Raw genomic sequence first — 25200 nt, forward strand, 5'->3', positions numbered from 1 at the left:
AATACCTGTCCTGTTTAGTCGGTGAATGAGAGAAAGGCCAAGTCAGGATTTTCAATGATGTATATTTAATAAGAACACAAAATGAAAATATCCATTACAATTGAAATGTAGAATAATTGTAACATTACAATAAACGAACCGAGATGTTTGACAGAAGTAAAACACAACTTAAAAGTCAGTAACGCAAGGCGATCACAGATAAACAACTGCCAAATGTAACATGCAGAACTTTAGAAGTTTGTCCATCTTAAATTGCACATTTCGATTGATATGAATTATACCAACGCATTTGTAATATGTATATAATGTATGTATATTCAATTATTTAAAAACATTCAGCTAATTCTAGACGTACTGGAAATATGCATGCACACTGCCTGCCCGCAAAACACCACCCTTTTGATGTCAGTCACGCCGATGCTCGATGATGAGATCAGTAAACAAACAATGTCATTGTTGAGTATTGATGAAAAGGTGGCATTTCTCTCAAAATGTCAAATTCCAGTACTGAGATTAATATTAAAACGGCCACTAAAAGTGGCACAGTGATAGTACTAAAGTATTAAAAGTCTAACATCCCAATACTTCAGTGCATTATTATATATAATCAATAATCATAATAAGTTAGGAAGTATGAAGGCATATAGATAGTTTTATATTTATACAATTTTAAAGTTTATTTTCAAAAAAATGCGCATCACGATGGGCACGTGCCCACGTGAGACCAAGCTATTCAAAATCAGGATAGCTATCACAAATTATACCGAGCCTTGGAGGATGCTCAACATTACAATAATAATAAAAGTGGTCGCGATTTCGGCACCGCCTTTATTCCAGTGTTGTCGAAATCTCGCCCAAAACCACCAAAATATCGGTAATCAAATCAGTCGAAAAACGAAAGGTCATGACCTACAATCTACAATTAAAAGTATATTTAGCGCTTGGTCTCCACTAATCACAATCGCACATTGGAAAAATGTCATTTTATTGCTGTTGTTCTTAGACTTTTACAATAAACAACACAATTTATGTACAGGTGAGAGGTAGTGAATGAAATGACTAGCTAACGTGATTAGCAACGCTAAATATAGTTTCAAGAAGCCACCCACGTCATGACTGGTAATTAAGCAACCGTGTTGTCACATTTGTATAAAAGTCAAGGGACGCCATATTAAATTTTGATATCGTTCTAATTAGTTATCCGATAGTTGTTGGTTGAGATATACCTAATAATCAACTATACCATATTATGTATATAATATATTAGAGTAAATTTACAGAATTTCAAGATTAATAGGTATTACAACTTAACACACGCTGGCACACAACTGAATTTTGACATTCACACCGCTCCATGTCCGAGCAAGATGAGATTATTTTATTTATTTTTTTCTACTAAAACAACAACAGTCCTCGGTGCTGGAGATTCGCAACAACAATAATGAATTTCAGTGAAGGTTGGGTTGAAATTTTGTACACGTATTATATATATACACAGTTTTCTCGTCTCGCTCAGACACAGAGGAAAGTTAATATTAACCATTTAATAGTATAACACAATTTGTACAATCAAAAATAAGTACAGCTCGTAGCAAAGATGTGGTTGTGTTAATATTAAAATCAAACACTTTCTATATTAATAGAGAGATAAAATGTACTTATTTCGCACAATCAAGTTAATGTTACAATGGCCATTTTCAAATATACAACTGTGATTGTGTATTTGAAAATCGCCCTGTATATTATATCAATATCTTTTAAATTAACACATAGTGATGATGATGATGATGTGGCGACAGGTGGGTATGGCACGCTTATATCACTCAACACGTGCGACCAGCTAGTCGAGCTCGCTATTTCACACTGCTGACCGATATACAATTTCAATGTGATTACTATTTATTTATTTATTTAATTACTACTTAACTACTGGTTACAACAAATTTCAGACGACACGTTTACATTTATAATAATATTGAAAGAAATAATCATCAAGTGGCTCTAAGAGGACCCGATTGGTGTGGCTAACGATTAAAACCCAGTAGATATTATGGAATGATAATACGGGACAATGATTGTCCTTAAGCAAAAGTAGCGGTAGAGCAGTGTGCGATAGCGAGGCACGAATAGCGGAAATAACAAGACAGAGAGAGAGAGAAAGAGAGGAAGCAGACCAGCTACTTGTTCATTAAGATGTGAACGAGCCTGTCGTCCCAATGAAAAAATGTTGCTAGAATCTAAGAAAGATGTAACATGTAATAGAGGTGAGCGCCTTTGCAGATTCCTGGAAAAACAAGCGCGTTTCAAAGTTTGCACAAATACAGGGGGTTTAAAAAAGTTTGTAAAATATTTAATATTCGGAGATATAGAAAATTATTCGTTTTTTCAAACATCTATTTGAAGAAGCTTCCAGAAAAGATTCCAAAAACTTGTTTATTTTGGTCCATGTTGTTATCTCCTTAAATATTTTACAATCTTTTTTTAACACCCTGTATAAATTACTGGATGGTCAAAAATGACAATTTACATTTGCCTTTTTCGAATGTTTTTTCAGCTAGAGACACAATATTTTGTAAAATTCCATTAAAAACAAGCCAAAAAGTCAACAAAATAGGCCAAAAAGTTTTGCGCTTTTCGAGTGTTTACGCACGTTTTTGAAAAAAAAAAAAAAACACCAAAAATGCGAAATCACAAAATTAAATCGAAATTGATATTATTTTTTAGTTTGTTTCGCTCGATTTACTTAGTTTTTGGAACAGAGGTTCATTCGTGTCCACACATGCTTAAAAATCACAAAAAACAGTTGATATTGATGTTATTTTGTTTGTTTCACTCAATTTCACTCGGTTTTGAGTAAAATTAAGACAAAAATAAGCCGAGAAAATTTAGTCGAAAATACTTTTACAACACGTTTTTGTACTATAATCTCAAGTTTTCGCGAGTTTTGTCTAAAACTAAAAATTCAACAAATTAATTAAAACTATATTATTTTTGAATTCTTCGAGGGTTTTAACACTCTTCAGCTAAAAACGAGATTATTTTTCAAAATTTTGTTAAAAACAAGCCGAAAAATTACAGAATTTGGACGAAAATGATGCCATTTTTGCTTTTTCGAGAGTTTAAGCAAATTTTTGAGCTGAAAAATCCGTTTTTTCGACACTAAATTATTATAAAAAAGATTATATTTTTACCTAAATTTTAGACTGACTGGGTTTTTTCGACAAATATCTTAAATAAAAAAATGAAAAACCACCAAACTGATTAAAAATTGTTTTATTTATTTGTTTTTACGAGATTTTACCAAACAAGGTCGAAAATGACTCTTTTTTTGCAACATTTTGTTAACAACAAGCCAAAAATTTAACAAAATAGGTCAAAAACATCATTATTTTTGCCTTTTTTTCGAGTGTTTAATCAAGTTTTTGAGTTGAAAACAAAAAAAATGGAAAAATTTCGTTTAGACAGGGGAAGAAATTACAAAATTAAACCAAAGTATACCAAATTTAACGAAAAAATTGTACCAAAGCCTCATTTATTTTGCAAAATCTTGGTCAAAAAATCACAATAAAAATTGATTTTGACGTTATTTTGTTTGTTTCACTTGATATAATTTGTTTTTGAGCAAAATCGAGACAAAAATAAGCCGGGAAACCACAAAATATGGTCGAAAATGCTTTTAACACGTTTTTGTACTAAAATCTCAAGTTTTTAGCAAGATTTCGCTAAAACAAACCAGAAATTCAACAAATTAAGTCGAAAATTATATTATTTTTGCATTTCTCGAGCGTCTTAGCACGTTTTTCAGGTAGAAACGCAATTATTTCGCAAAATTTGTTAAAAACAAGTCGAAAAAACACGAAAATTGTCATTTTTGCGTTTTCACTAGTTTAAATTTAAGCTGAAAACTCGGTTTAGAGATTTCGTCATAACTAAATTGTTATATAGGGTAATCCTAAAAAAACGGCAAGCGCTGTAGAAGTTTTATTTATGGCCTGATTTCAAAAATTAAAAAACTAATTCAAATGGCTTTTAATATAGTATAAGCTAACAATTTTAGAATTTTTTTAAATGTAATTGTATATTTTGCGCTATATTCAACTTTCTAATTTTAAATAGACCCAATTTTTTTTTTCATATTTTGGAAGATATTAATATTGTTGATACAGACATGTGCAGTATGTTCTATTTTTACTAAAAATTTTGTTTAAAAAAAATATCAGTTGAAAAAAAAATATAAAAGTTAATCAAATCTAGTTGCATGGTGTCAACAATAACTTTTTGTGTTAACAATAACTTTATTAAAAATAAACAAAGTAAATAAATGACCAACAGTAAATTGGATGTTTTTTTTTTAATCTTATTAAGTTTTTATTAATTTTTTTAAACAATAATTGTCTGTACCAAGAAAACCAACTTTTTCACCTCGGATTTGGTGATTTATTTTTTTGTTGGCAACACTGAACCATTACAAACCTGCATCCGGCCAATGTGATGTCCTATTTAAGTGTTGCTCACGAGTGTGCATTAGTTTGGGTGTGATTGTGGTCCTGTGGCGTTTCCTCAGCCGGCGACGGGGGCGCATCTTTCCTCGGGGGCATCCGTTCATTGATCGCATCTAAACCTTTAGCTTCCGCAAAACTCGTTATTTTATGATTTGGAGAGAATCCTTGCAATGCTAAAACCGCAAAAATTACAACAAAACCCCCAAAAATCAATCACCAATACCATTTTTGAGACTCGTCTTTCCGCCTGACAATGCGCCGAGAGGTAGCGCACCCGTGGGCGTGAGCCCCTTAAGTTGCAACACTGATTCACTTTCCTCCCTAGAATTGAATTAAATCAGAAAAGAGGAGGGACGAAAAGTGGCTTTTTTACCTTAGAACAGAGAATACTCGAGCCATTTTACCAATCGCCCGGATTTTGTTACGTATCACTTCTTTCCTCAGGTTTGCTGCTGTACCTAAAAACCGAACCGAATTTAGCGGTTGAGTTATAACCGAATTGAGTTATTCCATGCCAAAACGATCACTTTTAAAACTCATTGTTTCTGAGTTTCGTAAATTTGAGATATGTTATAGAATGTGTCAAAATAAGTGACACGTATTTCACCGTTTTTTATTTTTTCAATGTATGTTGAAAAAATAGGGATGTACAAAATTAGTACCTCGTAGCAAAAAGAATTTTTATCAAAAGAACAAATCAACATATTGAAACGACTTTTTTTAATAATAATAGATATAAGTAGGTACACTACAGACCTGATAACATACAGGGTGCGCCAGAACTCGCGTCCCAGAGAAAATTTTCAAGTAAGGTAAGATACCAGGAACATGAAAAAAATGTTTAAAAAATTGTATATCTGTCAAAAAATTTTGACATTTATTTTTTGACATTTGACATTTTTGTACATCTATTTAATGATACTGATGATCTTGTATATGTTTTTCTACAATTATTTAGTAAAGGGACAAAAATTTTGACATTAAAAGCCACAAATAACATTGAACAGAGTTACAATTTAGGATACAGCTTCCTTGTTTTCTTTTTTAATAGCATATAGCAAAACAACTTGGAAAATTATTTTTCCAACAGAAATAAATAGAGTCAAAGTGTAAACTCTAAACCCTCATAACTCCGAAATTTTTATAGATAATTTTTTTTAACATTTTTTCTATGTACCTGGAATCTTACCTTAAACGGCATTTTTCTCTGGGGCGCGAGTTCTGGCGCACCCTGTATGTATTCTAAAAATTTGTTATTAACAAATAATTTAAAAATATGTTGTTTAAACAATATAAAAAATTTATGTAAAAACTCATAAAAAAATATGTAAAAACCAATTACCGTCACAAATAAACTGATCTAAAGAAAACACATAATTTTCAATAACTTATTAACATTTACTTTTTAAATCTCAATAATAAAAAACTAATTCTTCGGTTGGGGAAGAGTACTCTCTATATTTTATTTTATTTTCGCTCGACTAAAACGATCATTTAAAAACCTGCAATGTCTTTCAACTTATTGATTAGATTATACAGGATGGTCCAAAAGTTTGGAACGATTTTAATCCGGTGAAACTATCAATTTTTTTGGCAAATAAATTTATAGGCGTGCAATGGCTATAAAAATGCTATTCATAAAAAATATATATTGATACTTACGAGATGAGATAAACATAGGACCAATTTTTTTTGAAATGCAACAAGAATTGTTGCTGTACAAATTTTTGATTGTAAACCTAACACTTTTTTTTTTTTTGGAAATAAATTAATAAATGTTTAAAGGTTGTAAAGGACCGATGGCAAAATATTTTTTTATTTTAATTAATTGTTTAAACTTTTGAAATTACCATACTAATAATTTTTTTGTTAAATAAAAACGNGCTTTTTTATTTATTGTTTTACAAAGATATGTTTATGCATTTTATAAATGGACAAAAATATTTATTAAAAATGTTAAAAAAATTATAAACTTCATCTGTTGTCAAAACTTTTTTTGAGTTTATTATTTTTTCAACATAAATTGTAATATTTTCAATAAATATTTTTGTACATTTATAGTTATTTCTGGTTATTTAAAAAATATTGTTATGTAATTACTTGTCACTACATGTAAAATGTTATTTTTTTTTATGTGTACTTTGTATCTTTTGACGAATACCAAACACCTTGTAGTGTCACTGATATTAACAAAGTTATTGCTATTATTATAAAATGCATAACCATATCTTGGTAAAACAATAAATAAAAAACCATTTGTTATTTAAGAAAAAAATTATTAGTATGGTAATCTCAAAAGTTTAAACAATTATTTAAAACAAAAAATCTTTTATTCTTCGACACTGTTAAAATTTACGGATTTTCTCCCGTGTAAGGAAGTTTTGACAACTGTTCGACATTTCTCAATACGAAACATCAGATTATTTTTTTTTGAAAGATTTAAAGCAAGTTTAAGCCTTGTTGAGTCTAATTCGAAGAATAAAATGTTGTATTCAACTCGTTTGAGTGTAAATCGGACGCTTTATTTCACACTCAGTGAAATAATACGTCCTATTTACACTCAAACTCGTAGAATAATAATATAACAAAAAGTGTGAGGTTTACAAAAAAAAAAAAATCACAGCAACAATTCTTGTAACAAGCCCGTTGTCTAAAAAAATTGTGGTAGGTTCCCATTTAAAAAAAATTGTTACTATGTTTATCTCGTTATAAACAATTAATTAATATTCATTTTTTTTTGAAATGATCGTTTTAGTCGAGCGAAGCCCATAAAAGGTACGCAAAATCTACATATCAATATCAGAAAATAAAATATAGAAAGTACTCTACCTCAAACGAAGAATTTGTTTTTTATTATCGAGATTTTTTGAAAAATAAATGTTAATAAAGTTATTGGAAATTATGTGTTTTCTTTAGAACAGTATATTAGTGACGGTCATTGGTAATTTTTCTATGTAATTTCCAAGGAAAAGCTACTTTCAGGTGATCTAATTAGGGGATTATGTACTATGCAGGGCTTTCAAAAAAATTTTTTTTCAGATATTTAAAACATCCGTCTTGAAACTTATGTAAAGACATAGTAAAAATATGAGTTTTTACATCATTTTTTTGAGAATTTTAAAAACCTGCGAAATTGTTTATTTGTTTAAACAATATATTAATTATTTGTTAATAACAAATTTTTATAATACATGTATTATCACGTTCGTAGTGTACCCACTTATATCTATTATTTAAAAAAAGTCGTTTCCATATGTTGATTTGTTCGTTAGATAAAAATTCTTTTTGCTACGAGGTACTTAATTTTGTACAACATACATTGAAAAAATAAAAAACGGTGAAATACGTGTCGCTTATTTTTACACGTTCTATAACATACAAAAATCAGAAACCATGCGTTTTAAAAGTGATAATTTTGGCATGGAATTACTCAATTGGACACGAATTAGTGCCACAGACTAGTCTACGAATGAAATGTTTTGGTAAAGAGAATTTTTTTTTTTTGTTTTGAAACACTCACAGCGACTGAAACTTACCAAAAGATGTGTTGTTGATCGGCACCGCAACAGTTGAAGGAATCGACAGCACAGCAAATGGGCAGTGGCGCAAAGTGTAGCGTAGAATTATAGAAAAAAACAAAACAAACGGTGCATGTAGAAAATATAGCGTCAAAAACGTTAAATAAAACGAGAATTTTGCAAATATTTATTTATCAAATTCTGGATCCACGTGAAGAATTGTCATGGATTTTTGATAAAAAAATCTTTAGTCAAAAGCTCAAACTCAAAGTTTAAAGCAAAAACACTAAAGCGAGAAAAATCGTAAAAAAGGAGATTAAAAAATACGACAGTACTGCACTAGAATCGTAATGAGAAAAATTCTTTTCTTATTTTTTTTTAAGTATTAATAATGCCAAATATATAACAAGTTACATATAAATTGATCAAAATTATGCAACATGCTTGCTACATCTACACACGGAAACTTGAAGAAATACAGGCTGTTCCAAATAAACCCCACATTGAAGTATTGGGAGTTGTCACAATGATTTTATCTAAAAATTTGTATCAACTTTGTTATTTTGTGTTTTATTATTGCATTTTTGGATTATTTAGGTGATTTTGAGAGTAAAGTCGTTTTTGAGGTTTTTGAATAGTTTGGATTTGCACCTTCCTCTTTAAAAATCGATAATTTTGCCATTTTTAATTATTGTGAAATCCTATTTGGGAATTTACAAAAGAAGGGTTCGATGTTTCTTGTAGTGGATTCATAATTGAAAAAATTGTTAACAAAACCCAAAATTTAAGGTTAGGTTTGGGGAAATACTCATAACTCAATTTTTCTAAATGAAACGCTCTATTTTTTACTAAATGGAGGAGAATTTATTATAGTTTGATCTGTATTATTTCCTATATCTATGTTTGGTAGTTTTAAAGTTTTAGTAACTATGATAGCAAAGAATTTCTCGAAATGCAAAAAAAGTCAAAATAACTTGAAAACTTCGATCGATGCAGAATTAAATTCTCTCCAATTGAGTTATGTGTATTTGAAATGTCCTAAACTTAAGCTTAAATTGTTGTGGTTTGTTAATTATTTTTTCAATTATGAATACACCAAAAGAGGGATCTAACCTTCTTCTTTTATTAGCCCAAATGCGATTTCAAAATAATTAAAAATGACAGAGTTATCGATTTTTGAAGAGGAAGGTGCACATCCAAAAAAATTCAAAAAAGTCTAAATACAGGGTGCGCCGGAACTCGCGCCCTAGAGAAAAATGCTATGATAGGTAAGATACCAGGAACATGGAAAAAATGTAAAAAAAATCTATCTATCAAAATTTCGAAGTTATAATAGTTTAAATTTTGCACTATTCATTTCGGTTGGAAAAATGGTTTTTGTATCTTTACTAAATAATTATAAAAAAACATATATACGTACAAGATTATTAAATTGTAGACATAAAAAATGTCAAATGTCAAAATTTTTTGACAGAATTTTTTTCATGTTTCTGGTATTTCACCTTACTTGAAATTTTCCTCGGGGGCGCGAGTTCTGACACCCTGTATTTAAATTAACAAAATTGAGACTCACTTCCGGTATAACCGGATGTAATAAAACCTTTTGTTTACAAAATCTGCGATGTAAAAATTACAATTGTCTACATTTTGTCAAAAAAAAATCATAAAAGTTATCATTTTGGAAAAAACTCAAAAACAAAAACTTATTCTCAAGTCGCTTTTCCCCAAATTTATAATTAAATCTTCCAAAACATTTTACTTCTTTTATAAAACTATCAGAATGTAAAAATCATTTTTTTTTTAACTTTCCAGTTTAAATCTGACCGCCTCTCATTGGTTGCTAAGAAAACCGAGTGGGACAGATAAAAAAATCATTTTTCACCCTGTGTAAATAAAAATAATATACAGGCTGTTTTCTTAATATTGCGCAAAATTGCAACCACATATTCTACATAAAAAAATAACACTAATTTGTCAAATAAACCATAGTCTTATAAGGCTTCGTTACGAATATACAGGGTGATAATAAAATTCCTCCATAAAATTTAACAGGCTTATTTGCACCACAATTTTTAGATATAATTGTCAGAACTCACAACTTCCTGTGGGGTTTGGCCGGGACAGCCTATACAGGGGGTGTCCCAAAAGTAATTAAACCGCCAAACGCCAACCATTTTGACAAAAAAAATTTTTTTTTTCTCAGAATGACATTTTAACGCATGACGGTTTATTTTTGGGTCACCTTGTAACAAATAAACTAGTCTAGCAATGGGATGAAGAAACTCGTCAAACGAAATAAGAACAGTATGAGAAACGTGGTCAGGGTGGTTAGTGTAAAAATCGAAAATAAGAAAAGTGAATTTTTGGGAACAATGCCTATTCACACAGCTCAAAAACCAAAAAAACCAATGCACAACCTCCTAAAATCCGGCATCAAGTCCCCCCGTCCACGTCAATAAGAATTGTTCCACAAAGAATAACAACCGTCGCGTTGAATTTTGTTCAAAATGATCGTTAATGCAGTGTTATTTTAACTCCTCTGTTCAAGCTGCTTGTTCTGTGATAACTTACCAGGTTTTTTAATAACAATTTTTGCCTGTTTCGCTGTGTGGGCGCGATTCCAAGGCGAATATAGACAAATAGTGAAAAATAGAAGTGTCAGAATAGAAGAAAAAATATAAGCAATACGAGTGCATGGATTCACTTTAATTAAGTGTGAAAATTTAATTTTTTTGAATCAGTAATAAAAATTTTAGAGTGCCGGAGAATTATGCAGTGCTTTTAGAAATTTTCATGGGACAAGATGCTACTTGGGGCCATAAACAACAAAAACATCAACATATTTGGCAATATTTTTCGTTTGAACAACTTTTTCATTGCAAATTGATCAAACTCGCTGCTTTATTGGCAATAAATAACTCATTGGTGGGGTTGTTACTACACCAATGAATCATAAAAAAATTAGCCGACCGTCAAAGTAATCAAAATTTAGCTAAAAAACTAAAAAACACGTAACTATTCAGGCAGACTAATTTTAATTACGTACTACAAGTTTAAAAAGCAATTGTTGGGAATAAAAACTGAACCTTACCATCTGTAATTCCAAGTAGCATTGAAAAATAACAAAAGGGATTTTTTTGCATTATTTTTGGTTGAAGAAAAATAATAAGCGTGTTGGTTTTATCACTAACTTTTCAGTGAAACATCTATTACAACACAAAGGACGGCTTGAGACCTCAATGGCGTTGTTTTTGTCAAAATAAGAAAATAATGAAAACTTTTCTCTGTCACTTGAACAAAAATCACTGGTTTTGCATTTCAACAAATTATAATAAATTAATTGACTTTAAATTAAATTTTTTGACAAGTGGTAGGTACCAACTGACATGCTATGAATACAAAATTCCCTAAATTGCAAGACTATCATTTTTTATTGAAAAAGTGAAGTCAGAGTAGGAAAAATCGTATATTCTACTGTTTTTGTTGTAAAACTTGTGTAATAATATACCGGGAGACTATTAATGTTTGTGACAAAAAATCTATTGGAAACACTGAATTATTATTTATCTTTCTAATCCTTCAGGATGTTTCAGGGTGACGGCTAAATCAGCATTTGTCCTTCGCAAATGACTGACAATTGCCTATAAAAATTTGACGTTTGAATTTGAAAATCAAGGTTGCCAAACTAAAATTTTAGATTTGACACCAAATTGAGGTAAAAAATCACAATCATTTTCAGTCACCCGGTACTATAATGGAAACTTTCAACACACATTTTTTATTTTTTTTTTCTACTACCTGAACAAAAAACACTGTTTCTTTGCAGTCGTTTTGCATTTCAATAGCGACAATTCAACAAATTATAATAAATTAATTGACTAACTTACTATTTTAATTTTTTGACATTTGAATTGTCAGTGGTAGGTACTAACTGGCACAAAATTCCCTAAATAGCAAGATTTTTCAGTTCTACTTTTTTATTGAAAAAATGAAGAGAATATTACGTATTTTTGTTGTGTTTTTTGCAGTCTTTTTATAAGCGACAATAAAATTCAAGAAATTATAATAAATTAATTGACGATAACTTTCTATTTTACGTACATTTTTTGACATTTCAATTGTCAGTACCAACTGGCATGTTATGAATACAAAATTCCCTAAATAGCAAAATTTTTCAAATATATCATTTTTTATTGAAAAAATGAAGGCAAAGTAGAAAAATCATATATTACATTTGTTTTTGTTGTATTTTTGCAGTCGTTTTGCATTTCAACAGCGACAAGTCAACATGGACTTTTAAATTTTTGACATTTAAATTGTCAGTGGTAGATACCAACTGGCGTACTATGACTACAAAATTCCCTAAATAGCAAGATTTTACAATTTTATCATTTTTTATTGAAAAAATGAAGGCAAAGTAGAAAAAATCGTATATTACACTTTTGTTGTGTTTGTTTTTTATACATGGGTGGTCTTATAATAATAAAACGGGTGACTATTAATCTTTGTGACAAAAAATCTATTGGCAACACTGAATTATTGCTAATCCTTCGAATTTGCTAAATCTGCAGACGCCGGTCGCAAATGTATGACAATTGCCTATAAGAGTTTGACGTTTGAATTGGAAAGTTAAAGTTATCAAACTAACATTTTAGATTTGATACCAACTTGAGGTAAAAAAAAACACAATCACATTATAAACAAGATTAAAAATGCATTTAAGAATATTTAAAGTTTTTCATTAAAAAAAAGTGCAGTTTGAAACTGTTCATAACCTATTTTTTTAGTAATAATCTATAATGTTGTATTTTCCCGCTCAAGGTCGAAAAAGTTACTAAAGGACTGATTTGGTAACAAATCTGTCAAGTCTGTGTGTTAAATCGCTTTAAGTGGAAACTTATTAAAATATTTTTTGAACTAAATAAAGTATTCAACATTCAAATTAAAAAATGTCAAATGACAGGAACATAACGGTCTGAAAATCACTAGCTAGTGACATTCATCTAAATTGACCAAAATTACTGATTTTAGAGTTTCACATAAAACTCAAAATTCGTTTCGACATTAGAGTTGAGGCCAAGCATTCCTTTGTTGTCTCCGCTCGAAAAACTTTAATAGTTTATGCCCCAAAAAACCGAAATTTGGCCCACTTTGAAATTAAGTTGGTCAGCTTGACTGTCAATGTCAAACTTAAACGTCACCATTGCCAACTTAATTTGAAAGTCCCAGGTGTTAAAATGGTGGGTGGAATCATGATAAAGCCTACCTTCTTCAAGCGCATCATCACCGTCTGAGACGAGTTCGTCGTCCGAACAGATGTTGAGCACGTTGACGAGCATTTCCGTCACTTTTTCGCCGACGAAAGGAAGCGACCACGTGAACACATCCATAAAGTTTGGTAACCAATAAGGGTGCGCCGAACAATTAAATTGGCGAATGTTCATTACGTTATTTTCATACTTTAGTACGGCTGCCTGCGAAAACAAATCAAAGCGAATTAGGGAAATTAAGCTTTTCATGTTGTTGACAGTTGACGTATTCTGTCATTGTTGTCAAACTGTCAAAATTTTTGACAATGTAGTAACAAATATCCCTAAATCTCTTGTTGAGAAAGCTTTTATTTTTTAATGTTGGCTACCACTGTCTATCTGGTTTGTGTTTCTAATTAATTTGTAATTTACGACCGGACTTGGGCGCATTTTCTGCACTACCGATCCAATTAGGAGCTCATTTGGGGAAATAATTGGACCGATTTTCACAAATTGAAGAAGAGTCCATTTACTAATTGAATCGCAAAAATGCATTTGTTACCAGCTCAAGAAAATAAAATTCACCAGATTAGCATGGCAACACTGGCTGTCACAACTAATTGAAGAAAAATAATTCGTTTACCTTATTATTGTAGACGTCCAGGTAATTGGGTGCTGAGAAAATTGTGATAAGGGAAGGGAAGCCTGTTGTTTGACTTTTCCTATACATTCGATATCTGAAACCAAGTAAATTTGTTAGTTTTGAGGTCGAGGAGAAGAAGCCACATCATCCAATTAGTCTTCTAATCTATAAATTGTGTTTCAATCATTTTCCGGAAGCAATAATCATTTTTATGAAAAGCTTGGCACAATTTAAATAATATTAAGACGTAAAACCGAGCCGATTTTTACGGCTTTAATAACGACAACTATTAACAATAAAACGGGGATTTAATGGCAAACGCCCTCGTAAACACATTCATTTCATGCCTTTGTAGTTTTGCCATCAAATTTTCAAAATTTCCACCTTTTAGTAACTAATATTTGGACAATTTGCAACGATTTTAATATTCTACTGTTTTATTCCTCTCTCTGTACTTCCCCTAGTTGAATTATTATTAGATTAATGAATAAAGTTGACATTTTAGTACAAAACATCGAATGTTCCAAAGTCCGAAAAGTTGTCGCGTTACCAACATATTTTACTGTCCAGGAGAGAAATTCCTAGCATACCAATCAATTGACGTTAAATCCCCCAGAAAGAAAGGTTTTTGTGTAAATTTCGGTGAAAGTTTGGACGTATCAAGACGCTACCTCGTAGCCAATTAGATGCTAGCATCTTGACGTCATATCAGGTTGTTTAATCGTACACAAAAAAATGGTAACGAAATTGTTACGAAATGGGTTTTCCTGTCGTTTTTGAGGGAATTATTACAACAATAAGTCAGTCTTAACCAAGCTCCCGTACAAGTTACTTGAATTGTAAATTGTCACAATAAAATTATTACTTATTTGGTGGTTTAGTGCAAAATTGTGTAGAAATGTGGGGTGTGTGTTGAGTATTTTCGAGTGCCTAATAGACATTTAGTAGTGCGTGATTTTTAATATTTCGAGTGATTAGTGAGTGCCAATGGGGGGAATGGAGAAAAGAATCGTGCCACAAGGGTCCGGATTAAAGGGTAAGTCAACAATAACGTTCAATTTTTTTAAAATCTTCGACTTTTTGGTTTTTATTTAATATTTTCAACTAATTTAATGACACACTGAACTAATTTGGTGTTTCTTTATTTTCAGTAGGTCCGTGTAAGAAGCGGAGGCGAATTGCTACAATGGGTAGCAGAAGAAGATGCCATAAAGGTTAGTGCATTTTATTTTTTTGTTTATTGCAAAGTGAAATGTGTGAATTTGTGATTTTTAAGTGCAACAGTAAGTATTTATTAAATTATAAATAGAAATAAATTATGTTTTAGATAAAATGTATAATCTATTATTACTCAAATTCTATTTACTCCAATATTAATTTTAATGAAAACTTTTTTGTCTATTCAAGAAACATAAGCAGGAATAATAACATACTACGCATTGTAGGTATGAATTTATTTTTTTTCAGAATAGGTGGTTAATTTTTCGTTTTTAGAAACTCCAATGACCAGCTAGTGCGTGTTGTGTATTTTCGAGTGCTAATAGACATTCAGTAGTTCGCGATTTTTAAAATTTCGTGTGATTAGTGAATGCCAATGGGGGGAATGGAGAAGAGAATCGTGCTACAAGGATCCGGATTAAAGGGTAAATCAACAATACCTTTTAAATTATTAAATAAATTATACTTATTAAATTGTATTTAATATTTTTAACTAATTTAAAAACACATTGTACTGATTTTGTGTTTCTTTATTTTCAGTAGGTCCGTTTAAGAAGCAGAGGCGACTTGCTACAATGGGTACTAGAAAAAAATGCTATATAAGGTTTTGTAGACCAGTGCAAATTTTAACACTTTTTGTTCATGCTATTAGAGAAACATCAGCAAGAACAAGACTAAATATTGTACGAATTTAATTTTTTTCTCAGAATAAATCATTAATTTTTTTGTTTCAGAAACTCCAGTTACCAGTGAGTGCATGTTGTGATTTTTCGAGTGCCTAATAGACATGAAGTAGTGCGAGTGCCAATGGAGAAGACAATCAAGGGTAAATCAACAATACCTTTTAATTTTTTTAAAAACACACTTTTTAAATTTTAATTAATATTTTCAACTGATTTGATAACACATTAAACTGATGTTGTTTTTGTGTAAATTACTAGGTTTTTACAACTTTACGTCTTACTTGGCACGTGTATAACTGGTTGCCTATTACCATATTATTTATTTGGACAATTTTCAACGAATTTAACACAAGTTAATGAAATTACTTGAATTTAAAGTGTGACCTTGACCGTTATAATTTTATCATAATTTTATTTAAAATGCTTTTTGAGTGATTACTGCTGTGACATTTTAGTACAAAAGAGCAAATGTTCCAAAGTCCGAAAAATTGCTACCATACCAATCACGGACGTTAAATTCCCTAAATTTTATTCCCAACACTTTATTATTTAGTTTCGGGTTGTAAGCGCGCAAAATTTCGATAAAACATCACGTTTCATAAAATATGTATAAGCCTAGAAGCGAGTTTAAAAATTGGTGCGATAATATGCTAATTATATAGGGGAGCTTAAAAGGGTGAGTATCAAGTTGCATGTTTAGTGTCGAGATTTGGTATTCAAGATTAAAATTAATCTCAGATATAGTTATACAATGAACACAAAAGCAAAAAAATCGGTGGCAAAAAGTCAACAAAACTCGGGAGTAATTAGTTGTTTTAAAGTCTTCAACAAGTTCTTCGCAACTTTTGTGATTGAATTGTGAGGAAATGTAACACTTGTCTACTTTTTTCTCACTTTTTGGATTTTTTATTCGAGGAACTGTTTCATTTAAAATTCCACAACTACAGTGGGAGACAAAAAACTTTTTAAGCCCCAAATCGATTAATAACACCGAAATTGAATGATCCTGTCATAAACTCGATGAAATATTATTGCTGTCATCTTTATTATTAATAGCACATTGTGTATATACATGATTTTGATACCGTATCGACTTTTCATTATATTCCGCTTTAATTAATGAAAATTTCTTCAAATTATTTTAAATCAAGTGGACAATTAACAATTCGCAGGATAGTAAACTGTTAAAAGTGAAAAAACCCCAACTCACCCCGCATCTTGTGCCTCGTGTGCTCTAATTATTGATAGAAGATTATTATTTTGTAGGAAGTCGCAGCAGGCAGCGTAGCTGAAACAATTGATTAATAAAATGATTTGACATATGACAGGAGTACCAACCTGTAGAAATATGAGCAACCCCTCACGGAATTATGAGAGAAGTGTTCTGCGTTGTTTTCGTTACCGAAGTCTTCTAAAGGATCGGACCACAAGAGGTCACACATGGGGCCGAAAGCGGGCGGTTCCTTAAATCTGTCTAACTGCAAAGACAACACGAGCTTAATTAAGCAGAAAATAGTGTATTATAATAGATTTCATATTTAAGTTTGTAGCCCTGCGTATAATAGCAGATGGGGTTTTTGGTTTTCTTTGGTTACGTACCTACACAGTTTGTTGAACTGACATGTATGACATATGTATTCGTTTTTTCACTGTTTTAAGTTGGCAACATTGTCTATCAAATTTAAATGTCACAATTTTGTAGTGAAATGTCATTTATTTGCGGCATAACCGTCATTTGAATCAATCTAATGCCATTGATAATACAGTGTTGCCAATAGACTTATTTGTTATTTAGCGTCACGGTGTATAAAAAATAACAAATCTCGTATTCATTTTTTTTGCATTATTATTCAATGTTGCCAACTTAATTTCAAAGCCACTTTGAGCAGAAAACTAAGATACTGTATATTTTAACAATTTAAAAATACGAAATAAAGCACTAGCAATTTTTCTATAAAAATTTAAAAATTATCTAAATTTAGGTGATTTTTCAAGGAAATTTCCCGAAATAATTGAGTTTCTAACTAAAAAAAGGCTCTAAAAATAATGTCGGTTTTGACCTAATTTACTGTTTTTTCGGTCCGATTTAGAAAAATATCGCGAAAAAGCGAAGTTTTTAGCTCTAAAACGTATTTAAATGCTCGAAAAGACAAACAATAACAAGATTTTCGACTAAATTTGGTGATTCTCAGGTTTATTTTTTAGAAAACTTTACAAAAAGTGCGTTTTTAAACCGAAAAACATACAAAAATATTGCTAAAAGGCAAAATGGTTCATTTTCGGGGATAATTGGTGATGTTTCACTCCGGTTCAAAGAAATATTGCAAAACAACTGATTTTTTTGAGCTAAAATCTTAATTAAATGTTCGGAAAACGCTACAAGAACACCATTTTTGGTCTGGTTTGGTCATTATTCAGCTTATTTTTAACGAAAAATTGCATTTCTGAATGATAAACAAACAAAAACACTCGCAAAAAATAAGTTTATATAATTTAAAAATTATCTAAATTTTGGTCATTTTTCAAGGAAATTTCTCGAAATAATTGCGTGGTCAGAAGACTAAAAAAAAACGCTCTAAAAATAGTGTCGGTTTTCACCTAATTTAGTGTTTTTTTCGGTCCGATTTAGAAAACTATCGCGAAAAAGCTAAGTTTTTAGCTCTAAAACGTATTTAAATGCTCGAAAATGAGAACAATAACACCATTTTTGACTAAATTTGGTGATTCTCAAGTTTATTTTTTAGAAAACTTTACAAAAAGTGCGTTTTTAAACCGAAAAACATACAAAAATATTGCTAAAAGGCAAAAATGGTTCATTTTCGGGGACAATTGGTGATGTTTCACTCCGGTTTAAACAAATATTGCAAAACAACTGAGTTTTTAGCCAGAAATCTGAATTAAACGTTCGGAAAACGCTACAAGAACACCATTTTTGGTCTAGTTGAGTGATTTTTGGGCTTATTTTTAGCGTGTTTGAATGACAAATGAACAAAAACACTAGAAAAAGGCGAAAATTATGTTGTAACATTGCAAAATTGTCTAAAAATCTATTGGCAACACTGTTTTCGGTGTTTGTTCGTTATCCCCAGTTTTTTTCAAATTATAATTAAAAATAGTTCTCTTTAAGACTTCAGATTTAGACTATGTTCGAAAACATATCAATTTTTTTGTTGTTGTTCCTGTTTTATAGGTTAAACAAAAGTTTATGTTTTTGGTGTTAAAACTACACCTTCAAAACAGGGTGTTAAACTTTTTGTGGAAAAAAACTCTAGAATTTTAACTATCATAACCTCAGTTTTTTAGTGACAAATTTAATATGTAAAGCCTCTTTCACGTTTAAAGCGCGGTTTACACAATCAATGAAATGGAAATGAGGTTAGGTTTGTCATTTTTGGGGTCAATTTTTAGCTGTGATGCCAAATAAGGGAGGAACAGATTTGTTGCAACTTTCTCTTCGATTATTTTATTGTTATAATAAATAATATGGATCGGCCATTAGGCAAATATCCCGAATTTTAATGAAAATAACGGATTAAGGAGATTAGGTGTTGCGATAATTCTGGTTTTATTGCTGAGGGTCCATATGGCCGATTTAATTACATATCGATATTAAATTTTGAGATGATCTTTTTGTGGAGGTGTTTGAAAGACAGTTCGCTAATTACCGGCTATCAGCTTGTCAATTAACCTTTGATCAAAGTACAGTCCTTTAACCTGACCGTAATTAGGGCTGTGTGATGTGGAAAGCAAACCAAACTTTCGTAATTCACGAGGAAAGTTTCAGTGGCTGATTGGTGAGGGTTTGTTTTTTAAATAAACTTTTTCTATTTGTAAATTGTAACAACACAAAACAAATTGAAAAATAATACGATGAGGGAGCTGTTTATTCAAAAAATAGAAACGTGATATAATGATAATATTATGGCTAGTCTTTTTACTAAATCCACAAAAATTGTTTTTAATTTAATTTCACAAAATGATTGTAGACTAAACCTTTACACAAACTTTAGGTGCACAAGCAATCACCCAATAATCACATTTATATAAKTCTAAATAGACATTTTTCTTCATTTTTTTACCTTTATCTGTCTGAAGTACTTTAAGGTTGTGAAAATGTAATTTTTCGAGGAATCTTAGTTTTTGTGTAATATATTTTGAAAAGAAWCTTGTTGTTTTGGTCTATACTGTTACTACCTTAAATATTTTACAATCTTTTTTTAACACCTTGTATAATTGACTTTACTAAATTTACCACAGTGACTGTCACAAACTAACTATTAAGTACATATTTTGTGTAAGAAAAGCAAAAATACAACAAAAACAATTCAATCTTACGAAAAAGCAACAAACCAMGACGCAGAATAATTATTATRTARTCCGAAAACCTGTTTTTCAACTTATRATTATTAACTGTAATWGTTTTCATATTTTAATTTCARGGAAGAAATTGTGTAAAGTRGTGTGATAARAAGTTAAAACAATACATATTTTGTACAACTGTACAACTTTTAGAATTACCCTGTATTATGTTAAAGTGCTTTTAATGAAATTATTTCCTCGTATTTGGTGCTAAAACATCCATCTAGCAAAATATCAAAACGAAATAAATAATTTCTAGTAGTCTTGTTGGAATATTTAAAATTTACGTCAGGAGGGTGTAGAATGTAGTCCATATGAATAATTCAACTCCATCAAGAGCGACAGAGTTCCTTCTCCTCCTAAACAGAGTCCTTCGAGACTCATGTTAAATATTAATGTTGGAACAACCCCACACTCAAGTTTTATCAAAATCGCTAATTAAACATCATAATACAGGGTGCGCCAGAGAAAAATACCAATTTGAAGTTACAAGAGTTTAAATTTTGTACTGTTGGAAAAATAATTTTCCAAGTTTTTTTTGCTAAAGGTTGTTAGAAAAGAAAACAAAGAAGCTGTATCCTAAATTGTGGCTTTTATTGGCTAAATTTTTGTACCTTTACTAAATAATTATAAAAAAAAAACAAACAGGGTGTCCTAACGAATTGAAAAAGTCCATTAGTGACCTTTAAATGGTATAATTGAAAAAATATTATAGGGTGCGCCAGAACTCGCGCCCCAGAGAAAAATTTTAAGTAAAATAAGATACCAGGAACATGGAAAAAATGTTTAAAAAAATTATATCTGTCAAAAAATTTTGACATTTATTTTTTCACATTTGACATTTTTTATGTCTATTTAATGATACTGATGATCCTGTATATGTTTTTTTTACAATTATTTAATAAAAGTACAAAAATTTTGCCAATAAAAGCCAGAAATAACATTGAACAGATTTACAATTTAGGATACAGCTTCCTTGTTTCCTCTTTTAATAGCCTTTAGCAAAAGAACTTGGAAAATTATTATATATTAAATGATAAAATAATAATCATAATAATTAAATAATAATAAATTATGATAATTATATTTTTCCAAGAGAAATAAATAGAGTCAAAGTGCAAACTTTAAACACTCATAACTTCGAAATTTTTATAGATTTTTTTTTATAATTTTTTTAACATTTTTTCCATGTTCCTGGTATCTTACCTTATATGGCATTTTCTCTGGGGCGCGAGTTCCGGCGCACTCTGTAAAGGACTAGATACTAATCTAATCCATCGCCTAAAATTATTTTCAACTATACAGCGTGTCTCAAAAATAAGTTACAATACAAACTTGTGTTTTTTTAAATGAGACACCATATGTTTGTTAGCGTTTTTGGATGTAGATTTTTATGACAATGGTTTTAAGCTAAACTTTCATTGGTTCATTTTGCTTAGTTTTAAAAATAAGACGGTTTTTTTGACGAAAACATGCATTTTTTAAAAATTTATTACACATCTAGAAATATTTTTTTTCACTACCGTAAAGAAGAAGGTATAAGCTATAAGGTTGTAACATTTTTTTAGTGCGTTGCATTTGCAAAAATAAAAAAATGAAGGCGTTTATTAAAAGTTCAATAATTTAAAAAATTTKAATGGAACACCATATTTATTGTTTATACATTTAAACGATTATTAAATTGTCTTTCTAAAATTATTTACTTTTAGGTGTTTATAATCAATAACTAAAAAGATATTTAACGTTAAACATTAAAAAAAATAATTACTATTGTTTCAGTAGCCAAAAAGTGCACAGTTGCACAAGAGATGGAAGAAATATCACTTAATAATCACATTTGTGTTAAACTGAATCCATTATTCTTTATTTTTACAATAAAATAATTCGAATTTCAGTATTTATAACGACTTTTACAATCTCTGAATAAATCAATGGATAAGTGATCCGTGGTGGAATTACTATAATTGCCATAGTATCATCAACAATGCTCAGATATTGATAATCATTGTTGCTACAATTCATTTATCAATTCTAGACATTAAAAGTTTATTTTTTTTAGATAGACAATTTATCAATCTATTAGATGCAAAAATGAAAAATAGGGTGTTAGATTTAAATTTTTTAAGTTATTTAACTTTTAACAAACTTCTTAATTTATTAATCTTTACAAATGCAAAACACTCAAAAATTAGTACAGATTTAAGTTCTGTACTTTCTTCTTTGCAGAAGTAAAAAAAAATTGTTCTAGTGACTTAGTTTTTGTGTAATAAATTTTTAAAAAGTGCATGTTTTCGTCAAAAAAAATTCTTATTTCTAAAACTAAGCAAAATCGACTAATAACAGTTTAGCATAAAAACATTGTTTTTAAAGGCTACATCCAAAAACGATAAGAAACATATGGTGTTTCATTTAAAAAAACACAAGTCTGTATCGTAACTTATTTTTGGGACATGCTGTATAGTTGAAAATAATTTAACGTGATGCACTAGATTAGTATCTATCAAAGTCCTATACAATTTTTTAAAATTTTACCCTTGAAAGGTCACTAATGGACTTTTTCAACTCGCTGGGACACCCTGTATACAAGATCATTGATGTCATTAAGTAGATAAATGTCAAAATTTTTTGACAGTTAGTTTCTATACCACGAACAGGTGTGTGACACCCTGTAGTATAAGAAAAGAATATTTTTCTTTTTCGAAGGTAGAGTGTTTGTGAGTGACACATTTTCAGATAATTGGCCAGTGGGGCTGAAAATAATGTCAGTGATTGAATATAAACGAGACGACGAAAAATTCCTGTGTGAGACATTCACTCTCCGGTCTTGATTAGGGGACATTGTTTTATGTTTGTGGTGTTTATATCCAATTTATCGTAAAGTTCGTTAATATAAATTTCACGGTTCAGGTACAAGCGCAACCTAGTTAAGTTTCTAATAATCTGAGAACGTGTGGTTTAATGTATTATGTATGTTCTCATTACCCTTGGACTATAACATGATAAAAATCTCATATTAACACCAGAATGACCAGAACTGGAAAACTGGAATTTGGGTGTGTTTTAGAATTTTTGCAACAAAACGCGAGAATTTTAATCAAAAATAAGTAAACATATTTTTCGCACGTGAAAAATAATGGAGAACTCTGGAATTTATTTATTTTTACCGCTGAAACAATTACCGTTTAAGATAATTTTTGGTTACTCGCCTTTTTAAAAAAAACTATTGGCAACACTGAATTATTGGGTACCAGCCGTCAAAAATGCATGACAGTTGTCTAAAAATTGTGACGTGGTTACTAAATAAGATTTCAAGTTTGTTGCCAACGTGCCAACAAAAATCACAGTTTTACGTTTGAGTGACAAGGTTGAGAAATTTGAGAATAAAAATCTGTCATTTAATGGAATTTCTGATCAAATTTTAAAATTAAGTTGGCAACATTGAATAATGTTTGGTAGAATACAGATCTTAATTTGGCAACATTGCGTATCAAATTTAAATGTCACTTGAAACAATCTAATGTCACTGATAATACAGTGTTGCCAATAGATTTATTTGTTATTTGGCGTTACAGTGTATGAAAATTAACAAATCTCATATTCATATTTCTTTGCATTATTATTCAATGTTGCCAACTTAATTTGAAAGCCACTTTGAGCAGAAAACTAAGATAGTGTATATTTTAACAATTTAAAAATACTATCAATTTTCTATAAAGATTTAAAAATCAACTAAATTTTGATGATTTTTCAAGGAAATTTCCCGAAATAATTGCGTTTCTGACTAAAAAAAAACACTCTAAAAATAGTGTGGGTTTTGACCTAATTTAGTGTTTTTTAGGTGCGATTTAGAAAAATATCGCGAAAAAGCTAAGTTTTTAGCTCTAAAACGTATTTAAAGCTCGAAAAGGAGAACAATACCACCATTTTCGACTAAATTTGGTGATTTTTCGATTTATTTTTGAGAAAACTTTGCAAAAGGTGCGTTTTTTGGCCGTAAAACATACAAAAATATTGTAAAAAGGCAAAAATTGTGTAATTTTTGATTTTTTACTCCGGTTTAAAGAAATATTGCAAAAAACTGAGTTTTTGGCCAAAAACTTAATAAAACGTTCGGAAAATGTTACAAGAACACCATTTTTGGACTAGTTTGGTCATTTTTTGGCTTATTTTTAACGAAATAATTGAGTTGTAACCTTGCAAAAATTGCATTTTTGTCGAAAAAAGTATAAAAATCTATTGACAACACTGAATTGGTAATTTTTCTAATTTGTTATATCAGAATGTTTCAAGTGGCGACTAAGCCAGCGCAAATGAATATCAATTGCCTATAAAAGTTTGACATTTAAATTTGAGAGTCAAGATTGCCAAACTAAATTTTAGTTTGAGGCCAACTTGAGGATAATAGAGTAAAATTTCTTGTATTTTCATTTCATTTTATTATTGTTTGAATTGGCACAACTGAATTAACCAACACTTTTATTTAACATAACCCACAATTTTGTTACGTCAAATTGCAGTGTTGCAAACATGAAATAAGCAAATGCCCTAACGTTTTCTCCAGCAATTTAAATTCTGTTTTCCTATTTGAAATTTGGTGGATGCGCCGGGAGAATTAGCCCCCGAAAGTGGCTGTTCTTTGGCGAAGTGAATTATCGAACATTTCCTTGTTCGCTTCATGGATTTTCTAATGGATGAGAAGGGATTCTCATAAAACATGATTACGCTAATAGGTTCACATTTGTTACTTTCAACTTAAATACATAGAGAATGCGCACGAAAAGTCGATAAACTCATCACAAAAAAGTCGCATTTTATGCAACTTTACAACAGCATTAATTCTAATTTAGACGCGTTCTAGTTTCACCAATTATAAAACAAAAACACTGCTTTAAATATGAATATACAAGAGTTTCACAAATCAAAGTTGCTTTTTTGTAATTCGGTATCCCAACTGTACCAACGAAATGAATATTTAATAAGTTCCATAATTGACATGACACGCAATTCCAACTTGTTGGATTTGTGCAT

The 25200-nt window shown here is 30.1% G+C and overlaps 1 protein-coding gene across 6 annotated transcripts in view; it reads right to left on the minus strand.

Moving 5' to 3' along the window:
- Positions 1 to 42: 42 nt before the first annotated feature.
- LOC123015051 (serine/threonine-protein phosphatase 2B catalytic subunit 2) overlaps positions 43 to 25200 on the minus strand; it is an 82410-nt gene continuing 57252 nt past the window's right edge. The window contains exons 6-14 of one of the 6 annotated variants that reach the window (XM_044414484.1): positions 17152 to 17291; positions 17024 to 17101; positions 13913 to 14006; positions 13287 to 13494; positions 10592 to 10624; positions 4876 to 4951; positions 4726 to 4823; positions 4474 to 4675; positions 43 to 2284 (exon numbers count right to left, since the gene is read on the minus strand). In XM_044414484.1, coding sequence (XP_044270419.1) covers positions 4512 to 4675; positions 4726 to 4823; positions 4876 to 4951; positions 10592 to 10624; positions 13287 to 13494; positions 13913 to 14006; positions 17024 to 17101; positions 17152 to 17291 — 891 coding nt within the window. In that variant the 3' untranslated portion in view covers positions 43 to 2284; positions 4474 to 4511. Of the gene's footprint in view, positions 2285 to 4473; positions 4676 to 4725; positions 4824 to 4875; positions 4961 to 10591; positions 10625 to 11111; positions 11115 to 13286; positions 13495 to 13912; positions 14007 to 17023; positions 17102 to 17151; positions 17292 to 25200 lie in introns of all 6 variants that reach the window. The other 5 variants (XM_044414483.1, XM_044414486.1, XM_044414485.1 and 2 more) reach the window with 5 other exon arrangements.

The sequence above is a fragment of the Tribolium madens genome, unplaced genomic scaffold (assembly GCF_015345945.1).
Source record: "Tribolium madens isolate multiple individuals breed KSU strain unplaced genomic scaffold, Tmad_KSU_1.1 Scaffold_97;HRSCAF=244;Tcas5.2_LG3a, whole genome shotgun sequence".
Taxonomy (NCBI): Eukaryota; Metazoa; Arthropoda; class Insecta; order Coleoptera; family Tenebrionidae; genus Tribolium; species Tribolium madens.